The sequence below is a fragment of the Balaenoptera borealis genome, assembly GCF_965194805.1.
Source record: "Balaenoptera borealis genome assembly, chromosome: 10".
NCBI lineage: Eukaryota > Metazoa > Chordata > Mammalia > Artiodactyla > Balaenopteridae > Balaenoptera > Balaenoptera borealis.
Genome location: NC_138874.1, coordinates 72,507,231 through 72,533,684, shown reverse-complemented (window position 1 = coordinate 72,533,684; position 26,454 = coordinate 72,507,231). Strand labels below are relative to the sequence as shown.

General features: G+C 53.9%; 1 protein-coding gene and 1 pseudogene across 3 annotated transcripts in view; one reads left to right on the top strand and one right to left on the bottom strand.

Annotated features, from left to right (window-relative positions):
* ALOX5 (arachidonate 5-lipoxygenase) overlaps positions 1 to 26,377 on the top strand; it is a 62,193-nt gene extending 35,816 nt beyond the window's left edge. Inside the window, exons 5-14 of one of the 2 annotated variants that reach the window (XM_082339468.1) lie at positions 2,496 to 2,602; positions 4,365 to 4,537; positions 8,625 to 8,771; positions 15,160 to 15,363; positions 16,149 to 16,235; positions 17,922 to 18,100; positions 18,422 to 18,543; positions 18,915 to 19,015; positions 19,342 to 19,512; positions 20,672 to 26,377. In XM_082339468.1, coding sequence (XP_082195594.1) covers positions 2,496 to 2,602; positions 4,365 to 4,537; positions 8,625 to 8,771; positions 15,160 to 15,363; positions 16,149 to 16,235; positions 17,922 to 18,100; positions 18,422 to 18,543; positions 18,915 to 19,015; positions 19,342 to 19,512; positions 20,672 to 20,851 — 1,471 coding nt within the window. In that variant the 3' untranslated portion in view covers positions 20,852 to 26,377. The remainder of the gene's footprint in view (positions 1 to 2,495; positions 2,603 to 4,364; positions 4,538 to 8,624; positions 8,772 to 15,159; positions 15,364 to 16,148; positions 16,236 to 17,921; positions 18,101 to 18,421; positions 18,544 to 18,914; positions 19,016 to 19,341; positions 19,513 to 20,671) is intronic. The other variant, XM_082339469.1, reaches the window with a different exon arrangement.
* LOC309604687 (zinc finger MYND domain-containing protein 19 pseudogene) lies at positions 11,946 to 15,138 on the bottom strand (annotated as a pseudogene). Its single transcript has one exon. The product of its transcript is annotated as a zinc finger MYND domain-containing protein 19 pseudogene (transcript).
* Positions 26,378 to 26,454: the final 77 nt, after the last annotated feature.

The following is a 26,454-nucleotide window of genomic DNA, read 5'->3' as shown; positions in this document are numbered from 1 at the left end:
GTAGCAATATTTTGCCTCTAGATGACTTTCACATATTTTCTTCTTAACTCCACTTCTTCCTGGATCTGTGGCTTCCTCTGAGTACTACCACACCCCACCCTGTGTTCGGTGCCAACCTTCTGTTTTGAGGTCAAAGAGACCCAGCCGGGGAGACCGTGACCCACATGGGACTGACTCACTCCCAGTTCCCCACAGTTGCCCTGGGGTCCAGGACCACTTTCCCGGGCACCGTCTGGTGCTGGGCCACCCTCAGGGCTGTGAGGATTGTACAGGCCTGGGAAGGCCCCTCTTCTCCCAGAAATAAGTCCTTTTCCACACTCAGACATCAGAGGTCATTAGAGGTTTGGTCCTCCACCTTAGCAAGGATTTCTGTCCCAGGACACTCAGCTAACAAGGGAGGTGGAGGAGGAGGGCTGGGGTGCTGGGTGAGGAAAGAGGTAGCATGGCTGGTAGAAGCATAGCTGGGAGCACTCCCGGAGGCCAGCCTAGCAGTGGTGAGGCCGCAACAAGCATGTGTGTAAAACAAGTGTGTGTGTAAAAGCTCCTCCTTCCCCATGAGGGGCTGGGATAAAAGTAATGATGACACCAGATAGGATGATGCCAGCGTTCTTCTCCAGCTCTGAGACGCTGAGCACCTACTGTGTGCAGCCCCCACAGCCCAGGCTGTGCTCTAGCACCTTCCAGGCCTCACAGCATCTCAATAACCCACAAGCAGCTGGTTCCTCCAACTCACAGAGGGCATTCGCCTCCTGGACCCTCTCTCGAGCAGTGTGGGCTACCAGGTCCCCAGGCAGCCAGTACCGAGGAGAGAAGCATTTGCTAAATTGAGGCAAGGGAGTCTTCAGGCAGGTGTGTCATTTTCTGCATCAGGTGCCTTTCCCATGCCTGTCAGGGCCAGGAGGAGCCCCAGCATCTCCCGCTTGTCTGCTGAGTCCCCATCTTTGGTCACTAGGACTTGCTGCCCTCATGCGTGCTCGCAGGTGGCTCCCCTGTGATGCTGTACAGAGCCCTCTGTCCCCATCAGCCAGGTTCACTCCGGACAAAACACCCAAACCGCAGTCCTTTGATTCTGCTGAGACAGGGAAGGCGTGAGGAGGCTTCAGGATTCCCAAACCTTCCTGCGACACGCTCAGCCCCCAGCCAGCCCACTGCCCCAGGAGTAAATGCAAGGAGGGTGCCGGGCCCTCACCATTAGGGATGCTTCCTGGGGGAGGCACCCTTGGGTGGGGGGAGGTGGGCAGCCCACTGGAGGAGCACCGGCAAGGTCCCCCGCCCCAAGCCCCTGACTACCCCTCTCAGTCAATGACAAGGCTGCCTGAGCCCTCCAGCACCTGGAGCCTGGGCCTCACGGAGCAATGCAGACCCACCCTTGCCCTCCTGGTGCTTAGGCAGCAGTCAGGTTTTCACATAAATGGGTTTGTGCTTAATCTGCTATCAGCGCTGCGGAGGTAACATCACAAGGCCCAGCCTGGTGTGGGGAAGGGGTGGCTTCGTGAGATCGAAGGAGGAGTGGGGTTCACTAGACAAGCCCTCCAGATACACTCACCCCATATGCTCAGGAGGAGAAGAAAGAGGGGCACAGGGCGTTCCAGAGGGAGGGAACCACACATGCCAAGGCCTCCAAATCAGGACATAAAAGAGACGGAGCCAGTGGGGAGGCCTGAACCCTGGAGGGCTGGGCAGCGAGCACTGACGGTGGGGAGGAGACAGGGTGACTGCTCATCACTCTCAGCTCTGTGTGAGCCAGAAAGGGAAACTGAGGCAGAGGCTGTCACGATGAGCACTGGCCAGAATACCCACACCTCCATCCTGTGCCTTGCTTGGGTTATGTAGGAAAGCCTGGGAAGCCTCTTCCCGCCTTTTCCACCTTTCCCAGACCCATCCCACACCCACCTCCTCCAGGAAGTCCCCGGGGTTGCTCAGGCCACTCAGATCTCACTCCTTACTGCCTGCAGCCTGCATTTTGAATTTAGCAAGTTCCTGTCCTGGGCTACTTTGCTTCCCTGTGTAATGAATATTTGGAAACTATGTCCTCCTCAGCACCAGGCAAAGAGCCAAGGTTAGGCAGAAAGTAAATGAGGGTTAAATTCCACTAAACTGCTTATCCCCCCAAATCCAGGAGACTCGGGAGAGCAGCTACATAGGAGATAACGGCGCTCTGTCCCTGGAAGCTTGCATCAATTGGGGGCAGCAAAAAGTTTGATGAATGAATGAATGAAGGCACAGACCAGAGCCCGTGTGAATGGGAAGAGAGCACTGTAGACTGTTGTCGAGGGCAGGCGACTGGTCTCTTTCTTAGGGGAAACGCAGAAGGAAGAGCATGGGCACGGGTGCCAGTTTCTGTCCTGGTTTCCACAAGGCCAATCAGCTGCCCCCTTGGAGCTGCCCTGGGTTCAAGCCCCCTAGAGGCCCCACGAGACCAGGGTGCGAAGGGGCTTGTCAGGGGGCAGGTGAGGCCAGAGCATGCAAGGGCGCCGCCGTGTCTCGGTCTGCAGGATGGAGAACCTGTTCATCAACCGCTTCATGCACATGTTCCAGTCTTCCTGGAGCGACTTTGCTGACTTCGAGAAAATCTTCGTGAGGATCAGCAACACTATTTCTGGTGAGTGTGCTTTTGGGGGCTCTCATGTGCTGGGGAGCCTTGCCTGGGCGTGGGAAAGGGCTGCTCCACCCCCTCCAGCACGAGGCCTCGCTGTCCCCCGGGCCAGCACCGCCTGCACCCACACAGTACGCTCCACTGGGGATCAGCCTCATGGCCAGAGGTTCCTCCTCCTTGGATGTCCAGGGTTGAGCACCCTCAACCTCATTTCACCATCAAAAGTCTCACAAATATCAACGCTTTTTCTTTAAATAAATCAATCATTTATGATGCTTCTGAACAGAGAAAAGGCGGGAGTTAGCTTGTTTTTTAAGCATTTACATGAAAGCAACAGTGGGTTCCTTTGGACTAGGATGTGTTTGGTAGAGCAGTAGCATCCTAACTGCCAGGGATGGCACAGGAAGGACCACACAGCAACAGAAAGATTAGGAGACATTAAGGAAACAAGCAAGGGGGAAAACTGCCTTCACAAACTCCTCCCCAGGATGTCCCCCGCTCCCCTCCTTCTCCCTCATCCTAGGGCCCCTGCTTCCTGGACACAAGGACCTGGGTTCTTTTTTTTTTTTTTTTTCTTTTTCTATAGGTACAGCGTGTACAGCAGACCTCTAGAATGTACTCATCTTGCTTAACTGAAACTTCACGCCACAGATTAGTAACTCCCCACAGCCCCTCCCTAGCAGCCACCAAACTGTGCTGCTCTTTGATTCTACTGAGCTTGACTAATTCAGGTGCTTCATATAAGCGGGACCATGCAGCACCTGTCCTTCTGTGACTGGCTTATTTCACTTAGCATCATGTCCTCCAGGTTCACCCATGCTGTCACATATTGTGACTGTCCTTCTTTTTCAAGGCTGAATAGTATTCCATTGTATGTATACACCACATGTTCTTTATTCATCCCTCTGTAGATGAGCATTTAGGTGGTTTCCACATCTTGGCTGTTATGAATTGTGCTGCAATGAACATGAGGATGCAGATATCTTTTCAAGATCCTGATTTCAATCCTTTGGGATAAATACCCAGAAGTGGGATTGCTGGATCATGTGGCAGTTCTATTTTTAACTTTTTGAGGAAACTCCACACTGTTTTCCATAGCAGCTGTGCATCCTGAATTCCCACCAAATGTGCACAAGGGCTCCAACTTCTCCATGGCCTCACCAACACTTGTCTTTTTTTTTTTTAATAATAGAATCCTGACAGGTGTGAGATGGTATCTCATTGTGGTTTTGATTTGCATTTCACTGGTGACTAGTGATGTTGAGCATTTTTTCCTATACCTGCTGGCCATCTGTATGTCTTCTTCAGAGAAATGTCTGTTCAAAACCTTTGTCCATTTTTTAATCGGGTTATTGGTGTTTTTGCTATTGAGTTGTAGGAGTTCCTTATATATTTTGAAGATTAAACTTTTATCAGATATATGGTTTGCACATATTTTCTCTTATTCTATAGGTTGTCTTTTCACTCTGTTGATTGTTTCCTTTGCTGTGCAGAAAGCTTTTTAGTTTGATGCAATCCCATTTGTCTATTTTTGTTTTTGTGCTTGAGAAAGGGGTTCCCCAGGAACCTTCTGAGCCACTAAGGGCCAGCTCAGGGTGGATGGGGTGGTGCCATGGCCTGACCTAGTGGTCAAGCAGTTGGGCGTGGTGGGCTGTCCAGTGAGTGCCTGGGAGAGGGGACCCGGCAAGGACTCTGGCCCTCCGCTAGCATCAGGAAGACCTCAGCCCGACTCAGAACTCAGGCTGAGCTGCAATTCTCTCCTCCACAGAGCAGGTTATGAATCACTGGCAAGAAGACTTAATGTTTGGCTACCAGTTCCTGAACGGCTGCAACCCTGTGTTGATCCAGCGCTGCACGAAGCTGCCAGCGAATCTCCCGGTTACCACAGAGATGGTGGAGTGCAGCCTTGAGCGACAGCTCACCTTGGAGCAGGAGGTTGAGGTAGAACCTGGGTGGCTGGAGACGGTGGCCCCAGGCCAGAGGCTCAGCTCAGATGGCCAGGTCATACTCTGTTGGGCAGAAGCCACTTCTTGCCGGCCATTGCTCGCTGGCCCCCAGGCTGCTACCTCCAGGCTCATCTGTCTGGCTGATGGCAAGATCGGCTGCCCTCAGTGAAGTGACCTCTTCCTTTTCCTGAGCATTTATGAAAACTGTCTTGTCCAGCATAGGTGGAGGAATTGAGAGTGCTATTTCTCTGTGATGCTCAGGTCTTAGAGCATAATATCAGTATTTTCAATATCAATATCATAATTAAAAGAGCTCCCTCTAACTAAGGGCCTGTTGTGGGCCAGGCATTGTGAGAGATGCTTTACACACAGGACCATCAATTGTTACCCACCTTGGAAAGGTGAAGAAACTGGAGAAAAAAGCAAGCCTTGCATCAAAAAAAAAGAGAGAAAACTGATAGAACTTTTGACTTCCTAATTAGAAGTGTTGGTCTTCTGCTTCTGTCCTCACCCTCTCCCCAGCCCTTCTCCTGGCCCTCGTCTGCAGGGTCAGCCCTCTCCAGTTCCAAGACTAATGTAGTCTTGAGACAGAAAGGGGTTCAAACCTCCTCCTCTGGTGGGACTCGGTGTCAGCCGCCTTCCATGCCAGGAGCTTGAGGCTCTGGGAACTGCCCTTAGTCTCCCATCAGTTGGCCCATTCCCACTAGAGCCAGGATGACCAGGCCTCCTGCCACCTGCCCCAGGTGTCTAGGCGGCCTTCTGCTGTTTCCAGTCACCCTGTCTTGCTTGCTCAGCTCACCATGGGGCCCCAGAAAGAGAGCGATGGTCAGTGCCGTCTGTAGACAGACCTCCCAGCCCTCACACCCTGCCCACCTGACTCTGGAGGGCCACCTGCCCAGCTGAAGTCCCCAGGCAGGGCTCCTGCCCCACCTGGTCATGTGGACAAGTGACAACTTGTCCCCACGTAGACAGGCACACACAGCAGTGCTCCCCTGTAGATTTAATTGCTGGACATAGTAACACTGATTCAGTGCTGTTGGTTTCAAACTTCAAATCAGAGAATCACTGAACCTTAAAAGCCAGAGAATCCTAGAACTGGAAGGGACTGAGCCGCCATCTGTGCATCCAGCCACCCTGGCAGGGGGACAGCCTCCACTCAGGAGTCCTTGCCACCACAATGGTCGTCTTTCCTTTGAGTTATGGTCTTGATGCTCAGCTGTGGTTTTGGTGGTGAAGCAATAATCCAATAGCCACCATTGACTGGAGTCTTACACACACACCACCCATCTCTCTTTTTTTTTTTTTTTTTGGTTGTGTTGGGTCTTCGTTTCTGTGTGAGGGCTTTCTCTAGCTGTGGCAAGTGGGGGCCACTCTTCATCGCGGTGCGCGGGCCTCTCACTATTGTGGCCTCTCTTGTTGCGGAGCACAGGCTCCAGACGCGCAGGCTCAGTAGTTGTGGCTCACGGGCCCAGTTGCTCCGCGGCATGTGGGATCTTCCCAGACCAGGGCTCGAACCTGTGTCCCCTGCATTAGCAGGCAGATTCTCAACCACTGCGCCACCAGGGAAGCCCCCACCTATCTCTTACACATACGTCGCTCCATCCCCTACGATATGGTTCTTAATTCCCACAGTCATTTCTGCTACTTCTCTTTGGCAGCATCTCATGATCTACATTAAGTTTGTGGCCTACTAAAACAGGTCCTAAGTTTTTTTTTTAATCTTTACCTATGCAATTATTTTTTTGCAACATGAATAGAGAAATTCTACCCCTGTTGTTTTTGAGTCATCGTCACAACTCTTCAAGAGTGTTTTAGTTCTTAGACTTTATATTAGGATTTTGTAGTTTCAAGTCACAAAAATCATAAGAAATGCATTGGTTGAGGCAACAGCAAGAAGCAAAGCGAGGGGACTTCCCTGGTGGCACAGTGGATAAGACAATATGCTCCCAGTGCAGGGGGCCTGGGTTCGATCCCTGGTCAGGGAACTAGATCCCACATGCATGTCGCAACTAAGAGTTCACATGCCACAACTAAGGAGCCCGCGTGCCACAACTAAGACCTGGTGCAACCAAACAAGTAAATTTTTTTTTAAAAAAGAAGAAGCAAAGCGACTAGCTCAGGCATAGCTGGGTCCAAGGTTCAGATAATCCACTGGCATCATTTCTCCATTTCTCAATTCTCTGCCTCTGTTGGATTTTTTTTCTTAGGAAGGTGTCCTTTTGTGGAGGTAAAGATGACCACCAACAGCTTCAGACTTACCTTCCACCATTTTAGCAAACATTACCCAATCCCAGAAAGAAAGTCCCTGTTTCCCAACACTTCCAGCAAGTGTCATGGGTCCAGCTTGAGTTGTGAGATAATTCCCTGAACCAATCGCTATGGCCAGGAGAATGGACTATGTTGACCAAAAGGAGAGGACAGGAATACCAGACAAGCAAGACCACCAACATCTTCTGCAGAACCTAGAATATCAGAACTGAGAGATAGGGTTGGCGCTCTCACTTTCCAGAAGGATGAAACTGAGGCCCAGATAGAGGAGGTGGCCTGGAATAACAGAGAAATGCCCCATAGGCAGACCCAAATCCCAGGTCCCCTGGTTCCCAGGGCCTCCCTTTAGCGTTTCATTCATCAAGTCAAACAACCTGGGTCCGCTCAAGATTTGATTGGCAGCCCTTTCTTCTGCGCAGTGGTCACTGATGGCCACATCCGCTCTGAAAGGCCATTTGTCCAGTCCATCACAAAAGCCCAGCCAACCCTGTGACCCACCGGGCCAAGTGTCTCCAACTTCTGGCCAAGGTGTCCCAAGGGTCCATCACTTGCTCTCCTGGAAGCAGCCTCTCCCCACTTCCCTCTGCCCTGGCTGGCCGAGGGCACCATCCCCTCCTTCCCCGACCCCGTCCCACTCCTGCCCTGAATGCATCTCGAGCAGACTGCTCGGAGCTCATCGCTGGTGTCAGACAACTGCCAGGGTCCTCTGCATCCGAAAAAAGGAGGACGATGATGGCCAGGCTTTGAGCTTCTCTAGTGCCTTGGTCCCTTCAAGCGCTTGCGCAGTGGCCACCGCGCGCCCTCTGTAGGCAGAGTCGTGGACGTACAACTGACTTGAGCACCTGTTGACCAGTCTCCACCGTACTGTAGACCCGACCCCCTTCCCCAGCCGGACCGCAACCCCTGCCTCCATTTCTAGCTTAAAACACAAAAGACTTTAGAAAAAGCGCCGCTTGTCCTCCACCCGAACTCTTCCAGCTCTGGCCTGCGAAAGGAGCCCTTGCGGCCCTCAGCTTAAGCTCCCTCTAGGGGACTCAAGTGTAGTCTGGGATGGGCGGCTTTCTACCTTCCCCAAATCCCAGGTGCATATTTGTTTTATATTGAAGTATGATATCCACGGAAAAGGGCACGAATCGGGAAGTGGCAGCAAGCTCAATGAATTTGCACCTTACCCCACTGTGCCACCAGCCTCAGACCAGGACACAGAGCACACACAACCCTTGCAGACTCCCCTCTGCCCTTGTAGACCTCCTCACCCCTGAAGACCCACCTCTAAAGACCTCCCCCGGCCCTGATGACCCCCTCCTGATGCGGTGGACGCCTGCTTTTGTAGACCCCACCCCTCAGAGCCTCCCACCTGCGAACCTGCCCCCTTTCCATCTCTCCTCCCAAGGGTGACCCTGGTCCTGACTCTGACACTGAGTTTACCCAGCTTTGAAATCTCTGTAAGTGGAGTCCTGCAGCATCACTCTTGGCATTTGACTTCTCTCATCTATTAACTCTGTCTTCTTTCTTCTTCTTAAACTGTGTCACTCCGGGTGATCTTTCAACATCCTTCACGAGAGTCAGGCAGACTTCGGGTACAGCAAGTGCAGAAGAGCCACTGCCATTCCTTCACCTCACTGAGCCCACCGCAACCTGTGAAAACTGATGTCAGTCAGCCTTTGAGTTAGAGGACCAAGAACTTTATAAAATTCTGAACTCCACTGAGTTGCCAGGGCAGCCAGAGCCCCCTTTCCCTCCCTCTGCGCCTGATTGCTGGGTCCATCTCAGGCTGCAGCTGATTTGGATGTATTCCCTCTTGCCTCCTACAGCTAGGGAACATCTTCGTCGTGGACTTTAAGTTGTTGGATGGCATCGATGTCAACAAAACAGACCCCTGCACTCTGCAGTTTCTGGCTGCGCCCATCTGCTTGCTGTACAAGAATCTGGCCAACAAGATTGTCCCCATTGCCATCCAGGTAGGCTGAGGGGACCTGTTCTCTTCCCGGGCGGCTCTACCCTCAGCAGTCAGGGCTCAGGGAGGATTTCCTGGGTGGCAACACCAAAGCTCTAGGAGGAGAAGGCAGCTCTGCCTTGAGTCTCCTGCTGAAGGCTTTGCCAGGTAGGCAGGAAAAACAGGAACTTAGGGCTTCCTGCCAGTCCTGGAGAGGGCTGACCACAATGGGCAGAAAGGGCTCCACTCCCCAAGATACCCTTGAGAACTTCCTGGCTCTGAGGAGGACCTGCCTTGGGATAGCATACTGGGCTCCCCACCCCAGCATCCTGACCAGCCCCAAATCAAAACGCCCGCAGAGCCCAGGCAAGTGAAGCTGTGAGATGAGCTGGAAGCTGAGGCTGCCAAGGGGGACCATGGGGTTCAGGAACTGTGCCAGTCCTGAGATGCTCCCTTCGTGTGCCCCGGGGTTCTTGTCTCCACCAAAGACGATGGAGAAGGAGAGGGGAGCAGTTTGGGGGAGAGGCAGGCAGGGACAGAGCTTCATCTCTCCCCATTCCTGGCTGCATCTGCTTTCTCAAGGCACCAGGCCACTGCAACACTGTGGGAGCTGGTATGCAGACAGCAGGAAGCCACACCCAGGCCAGGATGAGGTGTGGGTCCATGAACGGGGGAGGCTGCACAGGGGCCCCCACGGGGAAGGCAGACAAGCACTCAGCAAACAGTACTTTGAGTCAGCCGTGAACCGGGCATTGGGTGCCGTGGGCATAATAGCAGCTAGTTTTGCCAGATGTTAACCACCAAGGCTATCGCAAGGGTTTGCCTACACAGTCCACAATCCCTTACCTTGGATTCTGAAATCTAAAAAATTCTAAAGCTCTTAGATTTATCAAAAATTTGTAGCAAATTCATTGGCAGCAAAGCTTGCACTGAACCAATAGGAGAGGCTATTTAAGAGGCTTTCTCTCACTTAGTATGAAATGCATATGTTTCACTGCAGAACTACTAACATATTTGAGTGTAAAATATTGTGTTGCCCCAGACCCAGGGAGGGGGAGAGAGGTGTCACATAATGAAATGTACACACTGCTAAAATCCTAAAAATTCCGAATTCTGAAACATTTGGCCATTGGGGTTTCAGACCAGGACCTACCTTTATTTATGTAATTGTCACTACAACCCTGTGAGGAGGCAGGCACTAGTGCTACCGATCATTTTAAGCAGATAAGGAAACCAAGGCACAGGGGTAGTCAGCGGCACAGCTGAGGTTCGAGCCAGGCCGTCTGGCTTCAAAGTTCATGCCTCACCAGTCTCCCAGTCTCTGGGGCACCTCTCCTCCAAAGGAGTTCCCGGCCTGTTATCAGAAAGAAGCCTTATTCTTCAGAAACTGATGCAAAAGGTAAAGGGACAAGTGATGGAGAAGTACGCAGCGCTAGGAGCCCTGTTCACCACTGGCAGGCACCTCTGAAGCAGCCTGTCCTCCAGAGACCTTTTATGTCCAGACCATGGACTATTACGCCACCTTTACAACCAATAAATTAGATCTATCCCAGCTGACCTGGAGGGGGTTCCACAATGAGTTAACAGCAGAAAGCAAGATACAGGGTAGAGATTATACGATCTCATCTATGTCAACTGAATGCAAGGAAAGAGCCCACCATAGATGTGACCAGATACTCTTGTGGGCATGGGGAGTCGCAGAAGGACACAGGTCACCAGGTTGGGAACATTGGGATGGAACTGGCTGGGGCACAGGTGAGCAAAAGAAAGAAGCAACAGACTTTATTATAATGCTAATCAATATATGGAAAATTGCACAAATATGCATATATGCAAAGAAGCTGGATTATGAAATGTTTTCTTTCTCTCTTGTGCTCTTCTGTAATGATTGGAATTTTTTACAGTAAGTATACAATCTTTCCTAATCAGAAACAAAAGGCTACATCCTTCTCACCACCGCTCCCAAAATTTAAACACAAAACACCAAGCGTTCTGGAGTTCCACAGCATCACTAACAGCCTGGAGGGGAGTGGGGAGGGTGGGAAGAATGGGCGGGAGGGAAGGCCCAAATCGGAGCGACCTGCAAGGCTGGTGTAAGAGTTCCGGATGATAGCAAGTGAGGGTCTGGACTAAGCAGTGAGAGTGGAGAGAAAGGCTAGAGGCACTGCCAAGGAGTACGCAGAGCACTGGGTCCCTTCCCAGCTCAGCTGTTTACCAGTGTGTGACTTGGGAGAGCTGCTAAACCACTCTGAGCCTCAGTTTCCCCCTATATAAAATGGGAATGTCAAGGAATACCTGCTTTGCAGGGCCACGGTGAGGGATAAATGAGATAGTACAAGTATAGCCCCTAGCATGCAGCAGAAGGTCTCCTTGGCCACAGAGCACACACCAGAGCGTAGTAGGCATCCTACCTGCTCTGCCAGCAGAGTCAGGTGTGGGTGGGGCCGCGCAGTCAGAGCAAAATAGCGAAGCACTGGGAGGGGCGGGGCGGTGGGTGGGGAAGGGGTGGGGCAGGGCAATAAGAGGGGCGTGACGGGGGTGGGGCAGGACAGCAGTACGAGGGGCGAGACTGAGCGGGGCAGCAGGGGAGGGGCTAGGGGAGGGGCCAGGGGAGAGGTGGGGCAGTGGGGAGCCTGAGAGCTGGGACTGTTTAAAAGTGGCTGGAGTGTTGTTCTGTGAGAACATGGTTTCAGAGTTCGCAGACCTCCTAATTTTCCAAGAAAACCTATTAATCCAGATTTTTACGTGCAATTACTGATATTTAAAGGTTGACAACTAATTGCATTCACAAACAAACAACCAAAAATATCGTGAAGGTCAAACTCTGCCCTCCTTGCACTGCTCTGTCCTGGGTGAGCAGGCCCGGGGCGGGCTGTCTAGAGCCGCTCTGTCCAGCGTGGGAGCCCCTGGCCACCCACGGCGCTAGAGCCCTTGAGATGTGGTTAGCCCCTACCAAGGCGTTCTGGAAGTGCAAAATACACACCTGATTTCGAAGACTTAGAACGAGAAAAAAAATAGAAATTTTATTATTTACATGTTGAAATGACATTTTAGAGAGATTGGGTAGAGTAAAATTGTATTATTAACATAAAGTTCACCCGTTTGTTTTTATTTTTATTAGTGTGGCTGTAACTGAGCAGGACCCTAAGGAGCCTTCCCAGGACAGCCCCCCCGCCCCCCCGTGTCCTCCGCCTCAAAAAACTGTACATCAGTTTACGAACAATTAACATAGAGACAATGAGAAGGGTCCTGGCGGGCGCCTCCCGGCTGTCTCTGCTCTAGGTGAGCACTAGGGGGCGCTGCGGCAGTGCACGGTGAGGGGCCCCCGGCAGCTGCGCGGCTGCGGGAGCGGCTCTTTCAGCAGCTCCGGGTCTGGCTCTCAGCCTGCGTCCGCCGCGTCCCGGGGAGATCGGAAGCCGAGAGCGCGGGCGCTGCGCTGCTGCTCTGCGGCTCGAGCCTCCGGCTCGAGCTCGTGCTGGAAGGGGCGCAGCTTCTCCTCACAGTGCTTCTTGTGGGTGCACCAGTCCTTCCGCGGGCACTGGGAGCCACAGTAGCGAGCCAGCTGGCAGCGGCCCCTGATGTTGAACTCCCGGAGCTGCTTCTCGGTCATCGCGCAGGGAGGGGAACGGCGCTCGTAGCAGGTGCAGGGAATCTCCTCCTCTTGCACCACGTCCCCGTTGGTGTTATAGTACCGGGTTACATTCAGGACGGGGAACTGCTCCGCTATGGGGTACGTGGGAAGCTGCTGAATTGCAAGCCAATATGAGCTTTGCTCCCTTCACTTGTTCGAGGTCTCTGACTTTGGGCCACCCACCCCACGGTACCAGCTGCAGGTTGTCCAGGCGACTGTCCACAGTGACAGCATTGAGATGCATCACCTGAAACGGGGAGAGATGCCCCAGCCCCACCTGGCCATCGCTCCCACAGCAGTTCAGGAAGGAGCCTTCCTGACCCTCTTGCTCGGTTTTTGTCAAGGGCATATACAAGTATCTTAGCACCATTTCCATCCACGTCTACTTCCATCCAGGCCTCAAAGGAGTAGCCCTCCACCAGCAGGGATGTTCTGCTCATCTATCTGTGTGTACTTGGTCCTCATCTGACTGCCTCTGCTCCTCTCTCCCAACAAATGCTCCCACCGCTGGTGATGGGAACAAGGTTCCCATTCAGGTTAAGGTCTGTGCCTGGTGCAGCTGCACAGCTGTCTCCTTTCCAGAGATTGTGCTGAAGGAAAGTGCAGCATTTATTGCAGGGCCCCAAGCAAGGAGTCCAGGCAGCTAGTGGTCAAAAGGCCCCAAACTCCCCAATGGCTTTCAGGGAAAGGTTTTTGAAGACAGGGTGAGAGAGGGGGTTTGTGGGATGTGTGATCAGCTCATGAACATTCTTCTGATTGGTTGGTGGTGAGGTAATCGGGAGTCAGCATCAGCCTTCTGGTTCCAACTGGTCTGGGGTCTGTGTGCTTGTGGGCAGCATACAGTTAATTTCTTCCACCTGCTGGGGGTTTCAGTATCTGCAAAACAGCTCAAAGTGTATGGCTCAGAATATTATCTATAGCCCTTGAGGAGGAACTAAAGGTCCTTGACTTTGTTTTTTGTTTTTTTTGTTTGTTTGTTTGTTTTCACACACACACACTGTATTTTATTTTTACAAGAGATAAATAGACTGACACCAAGCATTGTACATGGATGACCACAACAAAAGCAACAATGATTGCAATTACCAAACCTGAAACACATTCATACTATGTCATAATATTGACATTCAGTCCAGTAATCCTCCACTGTAACAGCTCCTTTACTTTGCAGTGAAAATTGATTTGTATATTCTTTGCCTCTGAGTCCTTGTGGGATTTTTTTTTTTTTAATTCAGACAGAAAGTCACAAAAATTATACTCATCCTCATCAGTTCACTCAGTCCCATGTAATTACATGGGACTTGACTTTGTTTTAATGGCTAAAGTATATTATTTTATCTTGCTTGACTGTTTTCCTTATTTCTGCATTTTCTCACTTCTCTGATTAAATTTATTCTTTGGAACTCAGGGAAGGCCTAGGAGGCTAAAGTTTTTCTATAGACAAGAGGCAGGCGGAGGACATGGAGGGGATCTGTCCTGGAAAGACCCCCATAGGGTCCTGCTTGGTTACAGGGCTACCTGAAAATTTTAAATTCCACATGTGGCTTGCATTATATTTCTATTGGACCTCATCTCTGTTTTTGAGGGAGAGACAGGGAAATTACCTTCCAAAATACTTAGCATGACCTTGAGGACCCAAATTGGTCTGGCTCCTCCACATCTCAGGCAGCTCTCCTCCTGGGTCACCCTGTTCCCGCCACACTGCTCCCAGCAAGAGTCTAACACCCGGCCCAGCCCCCAGTTCCTATGACGGCTCCTCCACTCTCCTCCTCTGTTCTGGACAATTCACTCTCATCCCACGTGTCCACCCCTTCCAGGCTCTGTGTCCTCCTCAGAAAGAGGGGTCATGACAGCAACTACCTTGCAGGCTCACATGACATTGGGCTGTCAGGTCCCGAGGCTGCACCGGGCACTAGGGGAGAGCCCCAGGAATGCCAAGGGCTGTTGTCATGGACAAAGCTAGGGACCAGGGGCTTGAGCAGGAAGGGCTGGATAATGCGGATATGTCAGGGCCAGATCACGGAGTTTGGTGACCTTATCTTCTGGCACAAAGAGGTGACTGAGTGTTTTTAAAGACAGGATTGACCTGATGTGATTTACATTTTAGAAAAAAAAAAATCACCCCTGCCCCAGTGTGGAGTTGAAACGGGAAAGGGAAAGACAAGCCAGCCTCTACTAAGGAGGCACCTGGCCGCAGGGCTGGGCTCAAGGGACAGTGACTTGGGACACTGCATCATGCGGGCCCTAGAGCCCCAGGAACTGGAGTTGCTAATCTAGGGCAAGAAGGGAATTCAGGAGCACCAAGACAGAGCCTGGGGAACAGCAGCATTTAAGGGGAGAGCAGAGGAAAGGAAAGTTGGGAGACCAAAAAGCAGCAACAGAGAAGCAGGTGGAACCAGGAGGGAGCAGCGGAGATGGGGAATGGGTGGAAGACCACAGCCTTCACACATGACGGTGCTCGCTCCTTGCTGATGCCTTCATGCTCTTTCATTCACTTCTCCTAATAACTGTGAGGTGAGTAAACACTGTGCCCTTGTTACTGATGGTGAAGCCAGAGCTCAGAAAGGCTGAATTGCCCAGGGTCCCACAGGTAGTAAGTGATGCAGCTGGGATGGGAAATACGAACTCTAGGCCTCTGCTCTCCTCCACAATCCTCTCATGATTCAAAAGTCACTGTTTAAGAAATTTGGATTCTCCTGGAATTTCCTGAGAGGCCAGGCTCTTCTGTAGCTACAGTCTGGAGCGAAATACTGCAGTGCGTTCTCTTTCTCCAATGTATCAGCTCAACCAGGTCCCAGGAGATGAGAACCCCATTTTTCTCCCTTCGGATGCAAAGTATGACTGGCTTCTGGCCAAAATCTGGGTGCGTTCCAGTGACTTCCAGATCCACCAGACCATCACCCACCTTCTGCGCACACATCTAGTGTCTGAGGTTTTTGGCATCGCAATGTACCGCCAGCTGCCTGCTGTGCACCCCATTTTCAAGGTACAGCAAGCTGCTGCCTTACCTGGTGGGAGAGGGTATGCAGATATGGGGGGTGGGGGACAGAAGGGAGGGAGGAGGGGTACTGACATCCCCCAGGACTGTGGCTGGGAGTGGCCATAAGAGACCCCTGGAGAGATGCTGGGGAGGTGGGTAAGTACCCCCAAGGGAGGAAGCAGCTCTGAGCCTGCTGGTTCCTGAGGACACAGGGCCGGGGCCTGACTCCAGCTTGGGCTCGCCTTGGGTGGGGCGGGCAGATTTTGAAGAGGCATATGAGTTCAGTGTGACCCTGTCTGATCCCAGGTGGCAGCCCCCACTGTCACTGCCCTTCTCTGTTCCCATATCCTACCGGCACTGACTGCTGGGGTGACTGCAGACTCAGGTTACCTCTATGTGCCTCCGTTTCCCAATCTGTAGAACAGTTCAGATAGTATGCCTGCCTCCTAGGATTACTGTCAGGGTTAAAATAGTTGACAGATTCGAAGAGCTTCAAACAGTGCCTAGCACACAGCTTTGCTCTGTGTAAGCGTTGACTGTTATCGTTTTTATCACGACCATTATGCATTAGCGCATTAGAGCGGCACCCATCCCCCAGGCCGCTGGCAGCTGCTCCGCAGTGAAGGTCAGCATGTCAGCTTCACTCCCTCCCTGAGGTCTGTAGCATCGCCCCTCCACGGTGGACCAGGGTGGGGGAGCTGAGGGTCCCTGAGGACCCCCGAGGAGGCACAGACCTGGTCAGGAGCCCCCAACCAGCCTTCTCTGAGGTCTCCTCCTGCCCCTCCACCCAGCTCCTGGTGGCACACGTGCGGTTCACCATCGCCATCAACACCAAGGCCCGGGAGCAGCTCATCTGCGAGTACGGCCTCTTTGACAAGGTGGGTGCCTCCCGCCTGCCTCGGTGCCCGGAAGAGCCCGGCCTGGCAGGCACCTACTTCTCAGAGCCTCGGCGGCCTCCACTCCAACCTGAGGTCCAGATTTCCTCTCGGGAGACCAGCCCCCTAGGCACCGGGGTGGAGGCCTGGGGAGGGTGGGAGGCTGGAGGCGCTCCGAGTGAAGCCTCCCGGGTTCCCTGGCCCACGTCCACCCCTCCCACCCAGCCACTTCCAAGCACCACCCGCTCTTCCTCCTCACCGCGGTCTCCCCGTCACCTCCTCCCTCCCCTCTCCATCCTCCTGCCTCCCGGCACCTGCTCCCCACCTCTTACACACTGGGGACCTGCATCTCCCCTCCCACTCTGCCGCCCATCATCCTGAGCACAGCCTCCCACACTCTGCCCTTGCAGGCCGTCGGCGCTCCCAGCCTACTTGCCCCGTCAGCGGGGGCTCAGGTCCCCCCCCGCCCATCACATCCTCTCAGGCAGCACCCCACCCCTGTTTTGACTCCCCAGGAGGCTTACCGAGCCTGGACCCTCCCAGCAGCCCTACCTCCAACTTTCCTCCTTTCTCATCTCCCATTAGTGAGCGGGCCAGACAATCACTAGGGATGAATCACCATTTGGGTGGAAAATGACAAAACCCATCTCAGACCAGCTGCAGCTGTAAAGGAACTGTATCATCTCACACACCTGGACATATTCGGGTTCGGGAGCCACAGCTCCTAGCTTCGTGTTTTGCTGGGCAACACTGGCCTGTGGCCTCCACCTCAGCACCAGGTGCTGGGCCCAGAGCCCCAAGCAACCCCTGCCCACCAGCATGCCTCATACGCAGGGACCAGGGACTCGAATAATGTCCCCAGGGTACAAGCCACTGGCTGGAACTCTTCCACTCTTTAAACTGTGTGGGCCTCACTCTCTCAGACGGGGTCCGCAGACAGCCCTCCCCCTGTGGGAGAGGGAACAGGACCTCATCACCGTGAGCTCCAAGCTCATGTTCCCACACAGTGACATCATCTTCCATCCAAATAGAAAGTACGGGGGAGCAACGCTATTGGTCCTGCTTGGGTCAAACGCCTACAGTGGACCAGTGTCTGGCCCCCAGCACCCAAGCCCTCCTTTGAAGATTCTGTGCCCTGAGCACTCAGCCACCGTGTGTGTGTGCCTGCATCTCAGCAGCCGGGGCGTCTATCCAGCCCTCACCTTGGCGCACAGGATGCTCTCAACAGAGTTGTGAGGGTCCTGGGGGCTGGTATCTGCCCCCCTCTTGTGCCCAAAGATCAGGTCCCTGAGAGCAGTGCTCGGGCTCTGAGCAGCCCGTGCTCAGAACGAGGGCAGGCCTGGCCCGAGGGCTGCTCCAGCCCGGGCTCCACCCTGCCAGCTATCCCCGTTGCCCTGCTCGGGATGGGAGCTCACCCCCCCCCTCCTGTAGCTGCCCCCAGTCTCTGCACTTCAGCCCCTCACATCTTGATCAGGCAGAGGCTCCTCCCCGTAACCTCTCACTGGGCTGCCCTTGGCATTCTCCGAGTCAGACGTCCCTCCCACCCACCTCATGGGACCTAGGTCAGCCCTCAGCAGGCCTGGTCATCCCCCTGCCCTTTCACGGTTTCTCATGCTGAGCTTTGGGGCTGGAAGGCTGGAGAGGGGGACCCAGCCTCGGCTCACGGCGTTCTCTCCCCTCCTGCTCAAGGCCAACGCCACAGGGGGCGGTGGGCACGTGCAGTTGGTGCAGAAGTCCATGCAGGACCTGACCTACAGCTCCCTGTGCTTCCCTGAGGCCATCAAGGCCCGGGGCATGGACAACACGGAAGACATTCCCTACTACTTCTACCGGGACGACGGGCTCCTGGTGTGGGAGGCCATCAGGGCGTGAGTGCTGTGGCTGTGGGGCCTGCTCTGGGCAGCAGGAGCGGAGGGCCTACAGGAGGAGTGGGCGTGGGCGCTGAGGGAGCCAGCCAGGGGGCTGGGCAGCTGGCAAAGTGGGCCAGGGCCTGGCTCCATCGTCAGGGCAGGGATGGGGGCACGAGGGTATGCCGGGGCGGGGCGGGGGTGGAGGAGCATGTGACGTGAGTCTGGACATTAAAGAGTGACAGCGTCACCGATGGGGGCTCTGCCTGGGGGCCCAGGGATACAGCTCTGCAGACCCTGGCGGATCACCCACTCCCAGCTGGGGCTCTCCTCCCGGGCCAGGTTCACAGCCGAGGTGGTGGACATCTACTACGGGAGCGACCAGGTGGTGGAGGAGGACCAGGAGCTGCAGGACTTCGTGAGCGACGTTTACGTGTACGGCATGCGGGGCAAGAAGGCCTCAGGTAGGGACACGCCCCCGCGCCGCCCCCAGCCCTCTCTTCTGCTCTTCCCCGACTTTCTTTGGGCAATGCTGGCCTGTGGCCTCCACCTTAGCACCTGGCACTGGGGCCAGAGCCCCTAGGGGACCCCTATCCACCAGTATGCCTCAGGGGGACATCTCAGGGCCTTTCTGTGTCTCCTGAGAGCCCAGGTCAGAAACAACAGGAACACTGGGCCAAGCGGCTGTCCCCTCCCAGTGAGTCTTGCCCACGCCCGGGCCCTCCAGCACTGGTGTGTGGGAACCCAGGAAGCAGTATGGGTGGAGGCGTGTGTCTGCCAGTCGGGGGTCCCTCCCCAGGGATGGGGTCTCAGCCAGCCCGTGGCTCTGCCTTAGGCTTCCCCAAGTCCATCAAGACCAAGGAGAAGCTGTCCGAGTACCTGACTGTGGTGATCTTCACGGCCTCAGCCCAGCACGCGGCAGTGAACTTCGGCCAGGTGGGCAAGGGCAGGGTGAGCCGTCTGGGCGGGAGGTGGCCAAGACCACCTTGACTGCTTCTGAGGGCCACTGGGTGGACCGCCCCACTTCCTCGTCTTCCAGACAGACGGGGGTGGACGAAGCCCCGGGCAGCCCCAGGGCCAGGAATCCGGTGTTCCTGGTGCGGTTTGGTTCCACGCTAAGCACTGGACGCCAGCCCGAGGGAGGGGCCTGCCCTGGCCTTGCTGGAGCGGGAGGAGGGGGCTCGGGAGGCGGTGCAGGAGATGAAGGTGGGTGGAGGCGGCGCCGCAGAGGTGCCCACGCGAGTCGGTGGCCATCCCTGCAGTACGACTGGTGCTCCTGGATCCCCAATGCCCCCCCCACCATGCGAGCCCCGCCGCCGACGGTCAAGGGTGTGGTCACCATCGAGCAGATCGTGGACATGCTGCCTGACCGTGGCCGCTCCTGCTGGCATCTGGGCGCAGTGTGGGCGCTGAGCCAGTTCCAGGACAATGAGGTGAGACCGGAGGCCTTCTCGTCCCTTCCGGGAGTCAGAAGGTTTAACCCACTCCTCAACCCCAGGGTTTTGTGATTTAGGGCTCAGGCTGGACCCCTGCTGGCCAGGAATCCTGACTTGCAAGGCTGGAGGGGCCCACGAAGCCCTGAGGCCCAAGCCTGGCTGGAGCTCAGGGTGGGCGGGGCAGGAGAGCAGGGGGACACTGGGACACTCCCCACAAGGGCACCCCCCACCCCCACCACTGACAAAGCTCTATCATGTGGGTTTCTCCCCGGCACCCCAGCGGTGGGGCTGAGAGTTTCCTGGGTATCTTCTGAGACATTCCCACGCATGTACAACTTACTGAAGCTAATCCCAAAGCCGGCTCTCGGTAGACACAGCCCCACGGTATCGGCTCATGGCCGATCAGAATGACGGCCCAGTTGAACCAGCCCCAGACCCGCAGGTATTCGTTGGCATCTGAGTTGCTTTGGGACCTTTGCTAATGTCGTGGTCCCTCGCCAACATCTGCATGTATGGGTCTTGGCACGTGTGTCCGTAGAACCAGTACGTTCCTTGTAGAGGAGTTTCTTGGTCAAAGAATGTTAAGACTGAATTGCCCTCCACAAACTAAATCTAAAACCCCATCAATAGCACGGGACATTTCTCCCACCTTTACCAGCCCTGGGTATGAAACTTTCCAGTTTTAACAATCCCATAGTTTGTTTCTAAAAGATACGCCTAGTTTTAATTTGCAGACATCTGTGTGGGTGTGCAAATGGGCATACCACCCCCAACAGAGCCTGGCTGTGGCCGTCCTGGGCTGGAGAGAAGGCCTGCGCTGGCCCCTGTGGCCCTGCTGTCCCGAGTTCAGGCGGGAAGGTGGGGGTGCTGCTTGGGACCAGGCCACATGCCCACCACAGCCAGGACTAACCCCCGCCTCCACGTCCGCCTGCACCTTTACACGTCCTTGTAGCCACCCTGCGGCAGGGCACTGACCTGTAAGGTCCCAGCCCAGGAGCATTCTCAGGGCGCTCTCAGCAGGTGGCAGGAGGTGGAGATGGGGGGGTGAGCACACGCCTTGCCTCCCAAAGCTTGGTCTCTGGGGGTGGGACAAGGCCTGTCAGTTTACATCGCCTCATCGCAGATTAACATGTCTCTGTCGTGTCTGGGTCCTCAGCTGTTCCTGGGCATGTACCCGGAGGAGCATTTTATCGAGACGCCTGTAAAGGAGGCCATGGCCCGATTCCGTAAGAACCTTGACACCATTGTCAGCGTGATCGCCGAGCGCAATAAAAACAAGAAGCTGCCGTATTACTACTTGTCCCCAGACCGGATTCCCAACAGCGTGGCCATCTGAGTGGCTGCCTGAGCCCGTGTCACTCTGGGACGGCCAGCTGCTCAAGGCTGGGTTCGGCACCCAGACTCCAGCCTGCCCAGGAGGGCAGGCTCCCAGGGCGGCTGCAGGGCGGGCCTTTGGATTCCTGGGAATTTGTCCGCAGGCCCCAGGCTCCTGGCTTCAAACCAAAGGCTCCCCAGGTTAGACCATGACATAGCTAAGCTTCGGTGCATTTTCCTGTTTGTTCCTCAGTCTCTAGTGAATCCCATACTTTGATCAAAGTGTGTAAACACTGCAGGGACCTTTCCTATACAGAGCAGGACTGTGTAGCTTCCTGCCCACCACCCAGCTCAGCGCTTCTGCAGCAGGAAAGCCCCACAGAGCAGCATAACTGATGAATGTTTGCTCTTGTTCTGGACACGGGATGACTATTTTCTGTTCTGTTTATGCTTAGTTCAATTTCTTGTATACAGTAGGTGCCCAAATAAATTCTTGTTGAATGCATTAAGAATTGGTTTTCATAAAAATAAAGGAGTTCATTTAAAACAGGTCTCCTTCTACATGCTACTTTCCAATCACCCCAAAGAGCTCAATCCCCTCCCCCACCCAAAAAAGCCGTAATCACTGTGATCCCATCTAGGCAAAAGCCTCCCCCCAACCCTCAGTCTGGAGAAAAGGTGCTTTTCTCTCTTCTTTGCCCAGAAACTCCTACTCTTCCTTCAGAACACATCCCAGATCTCATCCCCTCTGGGGAGACACCCTAGTTGCCCAGACAGAGCTCGTCTCTCCCCCAGGGCTTTGTTCAAACCTCTTCTATCCTCCCATGTGGTCTCGCCCTTGGAACTAGAGCCCCTGGAGGATAGGGAACCCGCTGTATTTATTTCTGTGCCCTAATGGTGGCCTAGGGCTGGCATAAGTCACCACCCTGCTGCTCCCGTATTCTCCTCCCGGCTAGGCACCTAACCTACAGACTCTAGGCATCGTCTTGAGAGCTGGGGGCTGTTTTCTCCTATGGCAGAGGAAGCAACATGACTTTTTAAAAAATGCATTTTCTTTCCTCAGGCCCAAGAAGCAGAGCCAGCCCTCAGCTTGGGGATGACAATCCACTGTCTCCTCCTACACACATACCCAGCCCCAGCCCCCAGCCCTTGGCTTCAGAATTGGGTCAGTGGGATCCACAGGGTTTCAGGAAAGTGTATACCTGATGTGCTAGGCCAGCCACCCCTGGCCATCTGGTCGGCTCTATTTTAGCCCAGGGGTCATCCTCCCCCCACCAGCCTGACACCCCAAGTAGTGAGGAGCAGTGAGCGTGTCCTTAGGGTCCCTGGGCCTGAAGTACCCTCTTACCTCCATGTGCACTGGTACAGCCTGGGGGAAGGAGCATTGGGTGGACTTTTTTTTTTTTCAGTTTATTGAAGTAGAGTTGATTTACAATGTTCTGTGAATGTCTGTTGTACAGCAAAATGATTCCATTATACATATATATATATATATATATATATATATATATATATATATATATATATATAAATTCTTTTTCATATTCTTTTCCATTATGGTTTATTACAGGATATTGAGTATAGCTCCCTATACAGTAGGACCTTGCTGTTTATCCATTCCATATATAATGGTTGGCATCTGCTAATCCCAAACTCGCAATCCATCCCTCCCCTGCCCCCCACCCTTGGCAACCACAAGTCCATTCTCTACGTCTCTGAGTCTGTTTCTGTTTCATAGATAAGTTCGTGTCATTTTTTAGATTCCACATATAAGTGATATCATATGGTATTTGTCTTTCTCTTTCTGACTTACTTCGCTTAGTGTGATAATCTCTAAGTCTATCCATGTTGCTGCAAATGGCAAGATTTCATTATTTTTTATGGCTGAGTAATATTGCATTATATATATATATGTATGTATGTATGTACATATATATACACATATACACACACACATCTATGCTGTGAACATAGGGATGCATGTATGTATCTTTTCACATTAGAGGTTTTTTTTGTTGTTTTTTTAAAATTTATTTTTGGCTGCATTGGGTCTTTGTTGCTGCGCACGGGCTTTCTCTAGTTGCGGCGAGCGGGGGCTATTCTTCATTGCAGTTCGCAGGCGTCTCATTGCGGTGGCTTCTCTTGTTGCAGAGCACGGGCTCTAGGCACGCGGGCTTCAGCAGTTGTGGCTCGCGGGCTCTAGAGCGCAGGCTCAGTAGTTGTGGCACACAGGCTTAGTTGCTCTGCGGCATGTGGGATCTTCCTGGACCAGGGCTCGAGCCTGTGTCCCCTGCATTGGCAGGCGGATTCTTATCCACTGCACCACCAGGGAAGCCCCACATTAGAGTTTTGTCTGGGTATATGCCCAGGAGTGGGATTGCTGGATCATATGGCAACTCTGTTTTTAGTTTTTTGAGGAAATTCCACACTGTTTTCCATAGTGGCTGCACCAATTTACATTCCTGGGTGGACCCTTTAAAAAGAGAAATGTGGGGACTCATCAGCACTGCCTTGACCTCTAAAGCTCCCCTTGAAGGGGCTTGGCGGGGAGTGTCAGCCCCAGTCCACAGATGAGGAAACTGAAGCTCAGCAAAGATCAGGAACCCTTGAGAGAGGCCGCCAGCTGGAGGGGAGCTGGGCCTTCCAGGCCAAGCTAGTGGTCTGCTGTGATGCCTCTGGGTGATCTCGCACCAGAGTACCTTTCATCTCCAACATTTTAAGAATTTACAAGTGCTTCTGAAGCAGTGACGCCTTTGCCAGCAGGCCTCTGGGGGGCAGGACTCCAACAGACAGAAGCCGGTCAGGTAGCTGCTAATTCAACCCAGCGGGCAGCCCTGCTCCCAGGAGCTCCACGTCCTCCCTCGCTTCCTCCACCATAAACGGTGGGATGAGCCCAGAGAGCCCAACTCTGTCTCTTGGGCCTGGGCCTCCACAGGGTGGAATCAGATGGGGTGGGGGAATTGGAAATTGGCTGCATTTCTTCCCAGACACCCCAGAAACTGGCTGAGATCTGGAGGGTGGGGTGGGAGGAGAGCCCTGAGTCAGAGAGGTCTCCGTGACTCAGAGCAATGCCCTCCCTGGGCCTCAGTTTCCCCGCTATACATGGGGGTCAGACTGGAGCACCTGTTCTTAGTGTTGGGTGAGGGACGTTCCTGTGGAGAGGAAGCACAGACCACTTTGAAAATCGGATAAAAGCTATGGGCGTCCCCCCAGGAGTGTGACACGGGCACTTATACAATCCTCAGGGAACCACACACCTCCTATGGCTGAGGAAAGAGCTGCAGGACCAGGGTTCCCAGCTGACTGGATTTTATGGGACAGAAAAGTTCTGCAAGAAACATCCGGAGGGACATTTGTGTTACCAAGTTTTTGTTGGTATGAACCAACCAATCCACAAAAAGCACCCCCGCCAAGTGCTACCAGCTACTCTCATCACTGCTTCATAACAGAGCATTTTAACAACAGAAAAGCAGGAGAATAAGGATAACAGACTACTCTTTCTCGCAACAACCTGCGTTCCCTTTTCCCATCCCCCCTGGTCCCCCTGCAGACTGTGCCACGGCGGTGCCGGGAAGCACAGCCGGGCCAGCTCCCCTCTGCTGAGTGCCTGGTGCTGTGTGTCTCCAGTGAAAGGGTGGAAGCTGGACAAGGGGACCAAAGTGGAGCCCAGCTTGGCTCCCTGGACCTGCAGACGCCCACCTAATGCGGAGGGGACGCTGAGATCGTGCCCGCAGAGCCTGGACTCCGCTCCCCTCACTTCAGCTCCGAGGGAGGCAGCCTGGCGAGGCAGGGCCAACGTGGCTCCTCTGACAGCCGAGGGGCTGGGCCTGCCAGCCCAGAGGAACTCTCGGCTCAGGACAGCCGGCTCATCCCTCTCCCTCTTTCCCCCCTGAATTACCCTTCTCAGCTCTTTCCTGACCCGGCAACACAGACGTGCAGCAGGACTCTTGGTCACTGTTGCACTTTTGAGGCTGGGAGAAAAGACAGGCCCTAGAGAGGGTCATCTACGCCTCTCACACCACATGGGCTGTGCAGCAACAACTCTAGGGGGCGCTGATCACACGGGCCAAGGGTTGGCAAACTTTTTCTGTAAAGGGGCATGTAAATATTGTAGGCTTTGCAGGCCATACGATCTGCCATTGTAGCAGGAAATAAGCTGAATACAGCGTCAATGAAGGGGCAAGGCTGTACATCGACAAGTGCATTTACGAAACAGGAGGCTGGTCTGCGAGCAGTGGTGGGCCACCCCCTGACCTAGAGGATTCAAACTGCCCCTAGCGGTGTGCCATCAGCGGCCCCAACCCATCATTTTGTGGCTGGTGTCAAAGGGCAGAGAGGCCTGGGGGTGGCACTGTGTCAAGCCTGCCGGCAACAAGACCTTATTGGGCGTCCCTTCAGCCAAACGCAAATTCATCGGGTCCCCAAAGCTAGAGGCTCCTCACGGGGCAGTCCCCACCTCACATTCTTACAAAAGGTTCCTCTTTCAGCTCCATGCTCCTCACCACTCCCTCCAACTGACGCTTGAGCTCAAGTGAGCTCTGGGGGGAGGGCTGGGGCACACGCTGGCCCCCGTCCCTCCCACAAGCCCACACCTGAGCAGATTCAACTGCTCTGCGGCCACCTCTTCCTCTAGGAGCCTCAACAGCTCCACTCAGTTCTGGGGACCTCTTCTCCGAAGTCAGGCAAGGACACGTGACAAAGCACCCTCCTGCTTATTAGCTCCCCAGTCTCCCTGCGCTCGTGGACGGACTCTCCCAGCTCACCAAAGACAGTATGCTGGGGCGACCTTGGCCTCCCTCCTTTCACCTGGTGTACAAAGGTGAAGCCAGGTGCCCGCCCTCGGCACTCCCAGACCCGGGAGTGGTTTGCAGTCCCGAGACTGGAGGATCGACAGCACCGTCATTACTCAGGGAAGCCCTGCCAGGAGCCAGGAGATGCAGTCAGGCTAAGCTATCACCAGCAGCCCTGTCGGCCCTGCCCTGTTCCCTCATTCAGCTGGGCTGTGCTTCAGTATATGTTTCAGCAGATAAGGCTAGTTAAGCAATGTACCGTTCCAATGGTCGTGCTGCCATACACGCCCTGAACTTGAGTCTGGCTTCTCTCAAGTTGAGAGAACTTGAGTGTGGTGAGTCCAAGTTGTTTGAGCCTGGATGTCTGAGACAAGCACACCTGTGAGAACGACTTCAGCTTTCACTCCCACGCCCACACATCCTCCAGAACCCACTCCTTCCCACTGCCAGTTACTGAGGGATCCCTCCTCCCTTACAGGGACAGACCAAATCTGCACGCGAGTCTGCCTGATTTACTTTCCTGATGTGCAAGCCAGAAGAACCCGGAAAGGGGACCAGACCACTGGAGTGCTTGCCAATGTTCCCAGCCTCCTTGCAGGAAAACACTTTCATGGCAAAACTCCTTTTTAAAGAAAAGCTTTATTGCTGCAATTAGATACTCCCGTGTATAGTACAACCACCACCCCCCCCCAATACAGAGAATTATTCAAGCAGTAATACTGAAGAACAGTGAACATACACAAAGGGATACAAAACTAGACATTTAGATAACTCGAAATTCTCTAAGTTAAGAAAAAGTTCAAATGTGAAGTGCCTTTTAGAAACTACACCACAC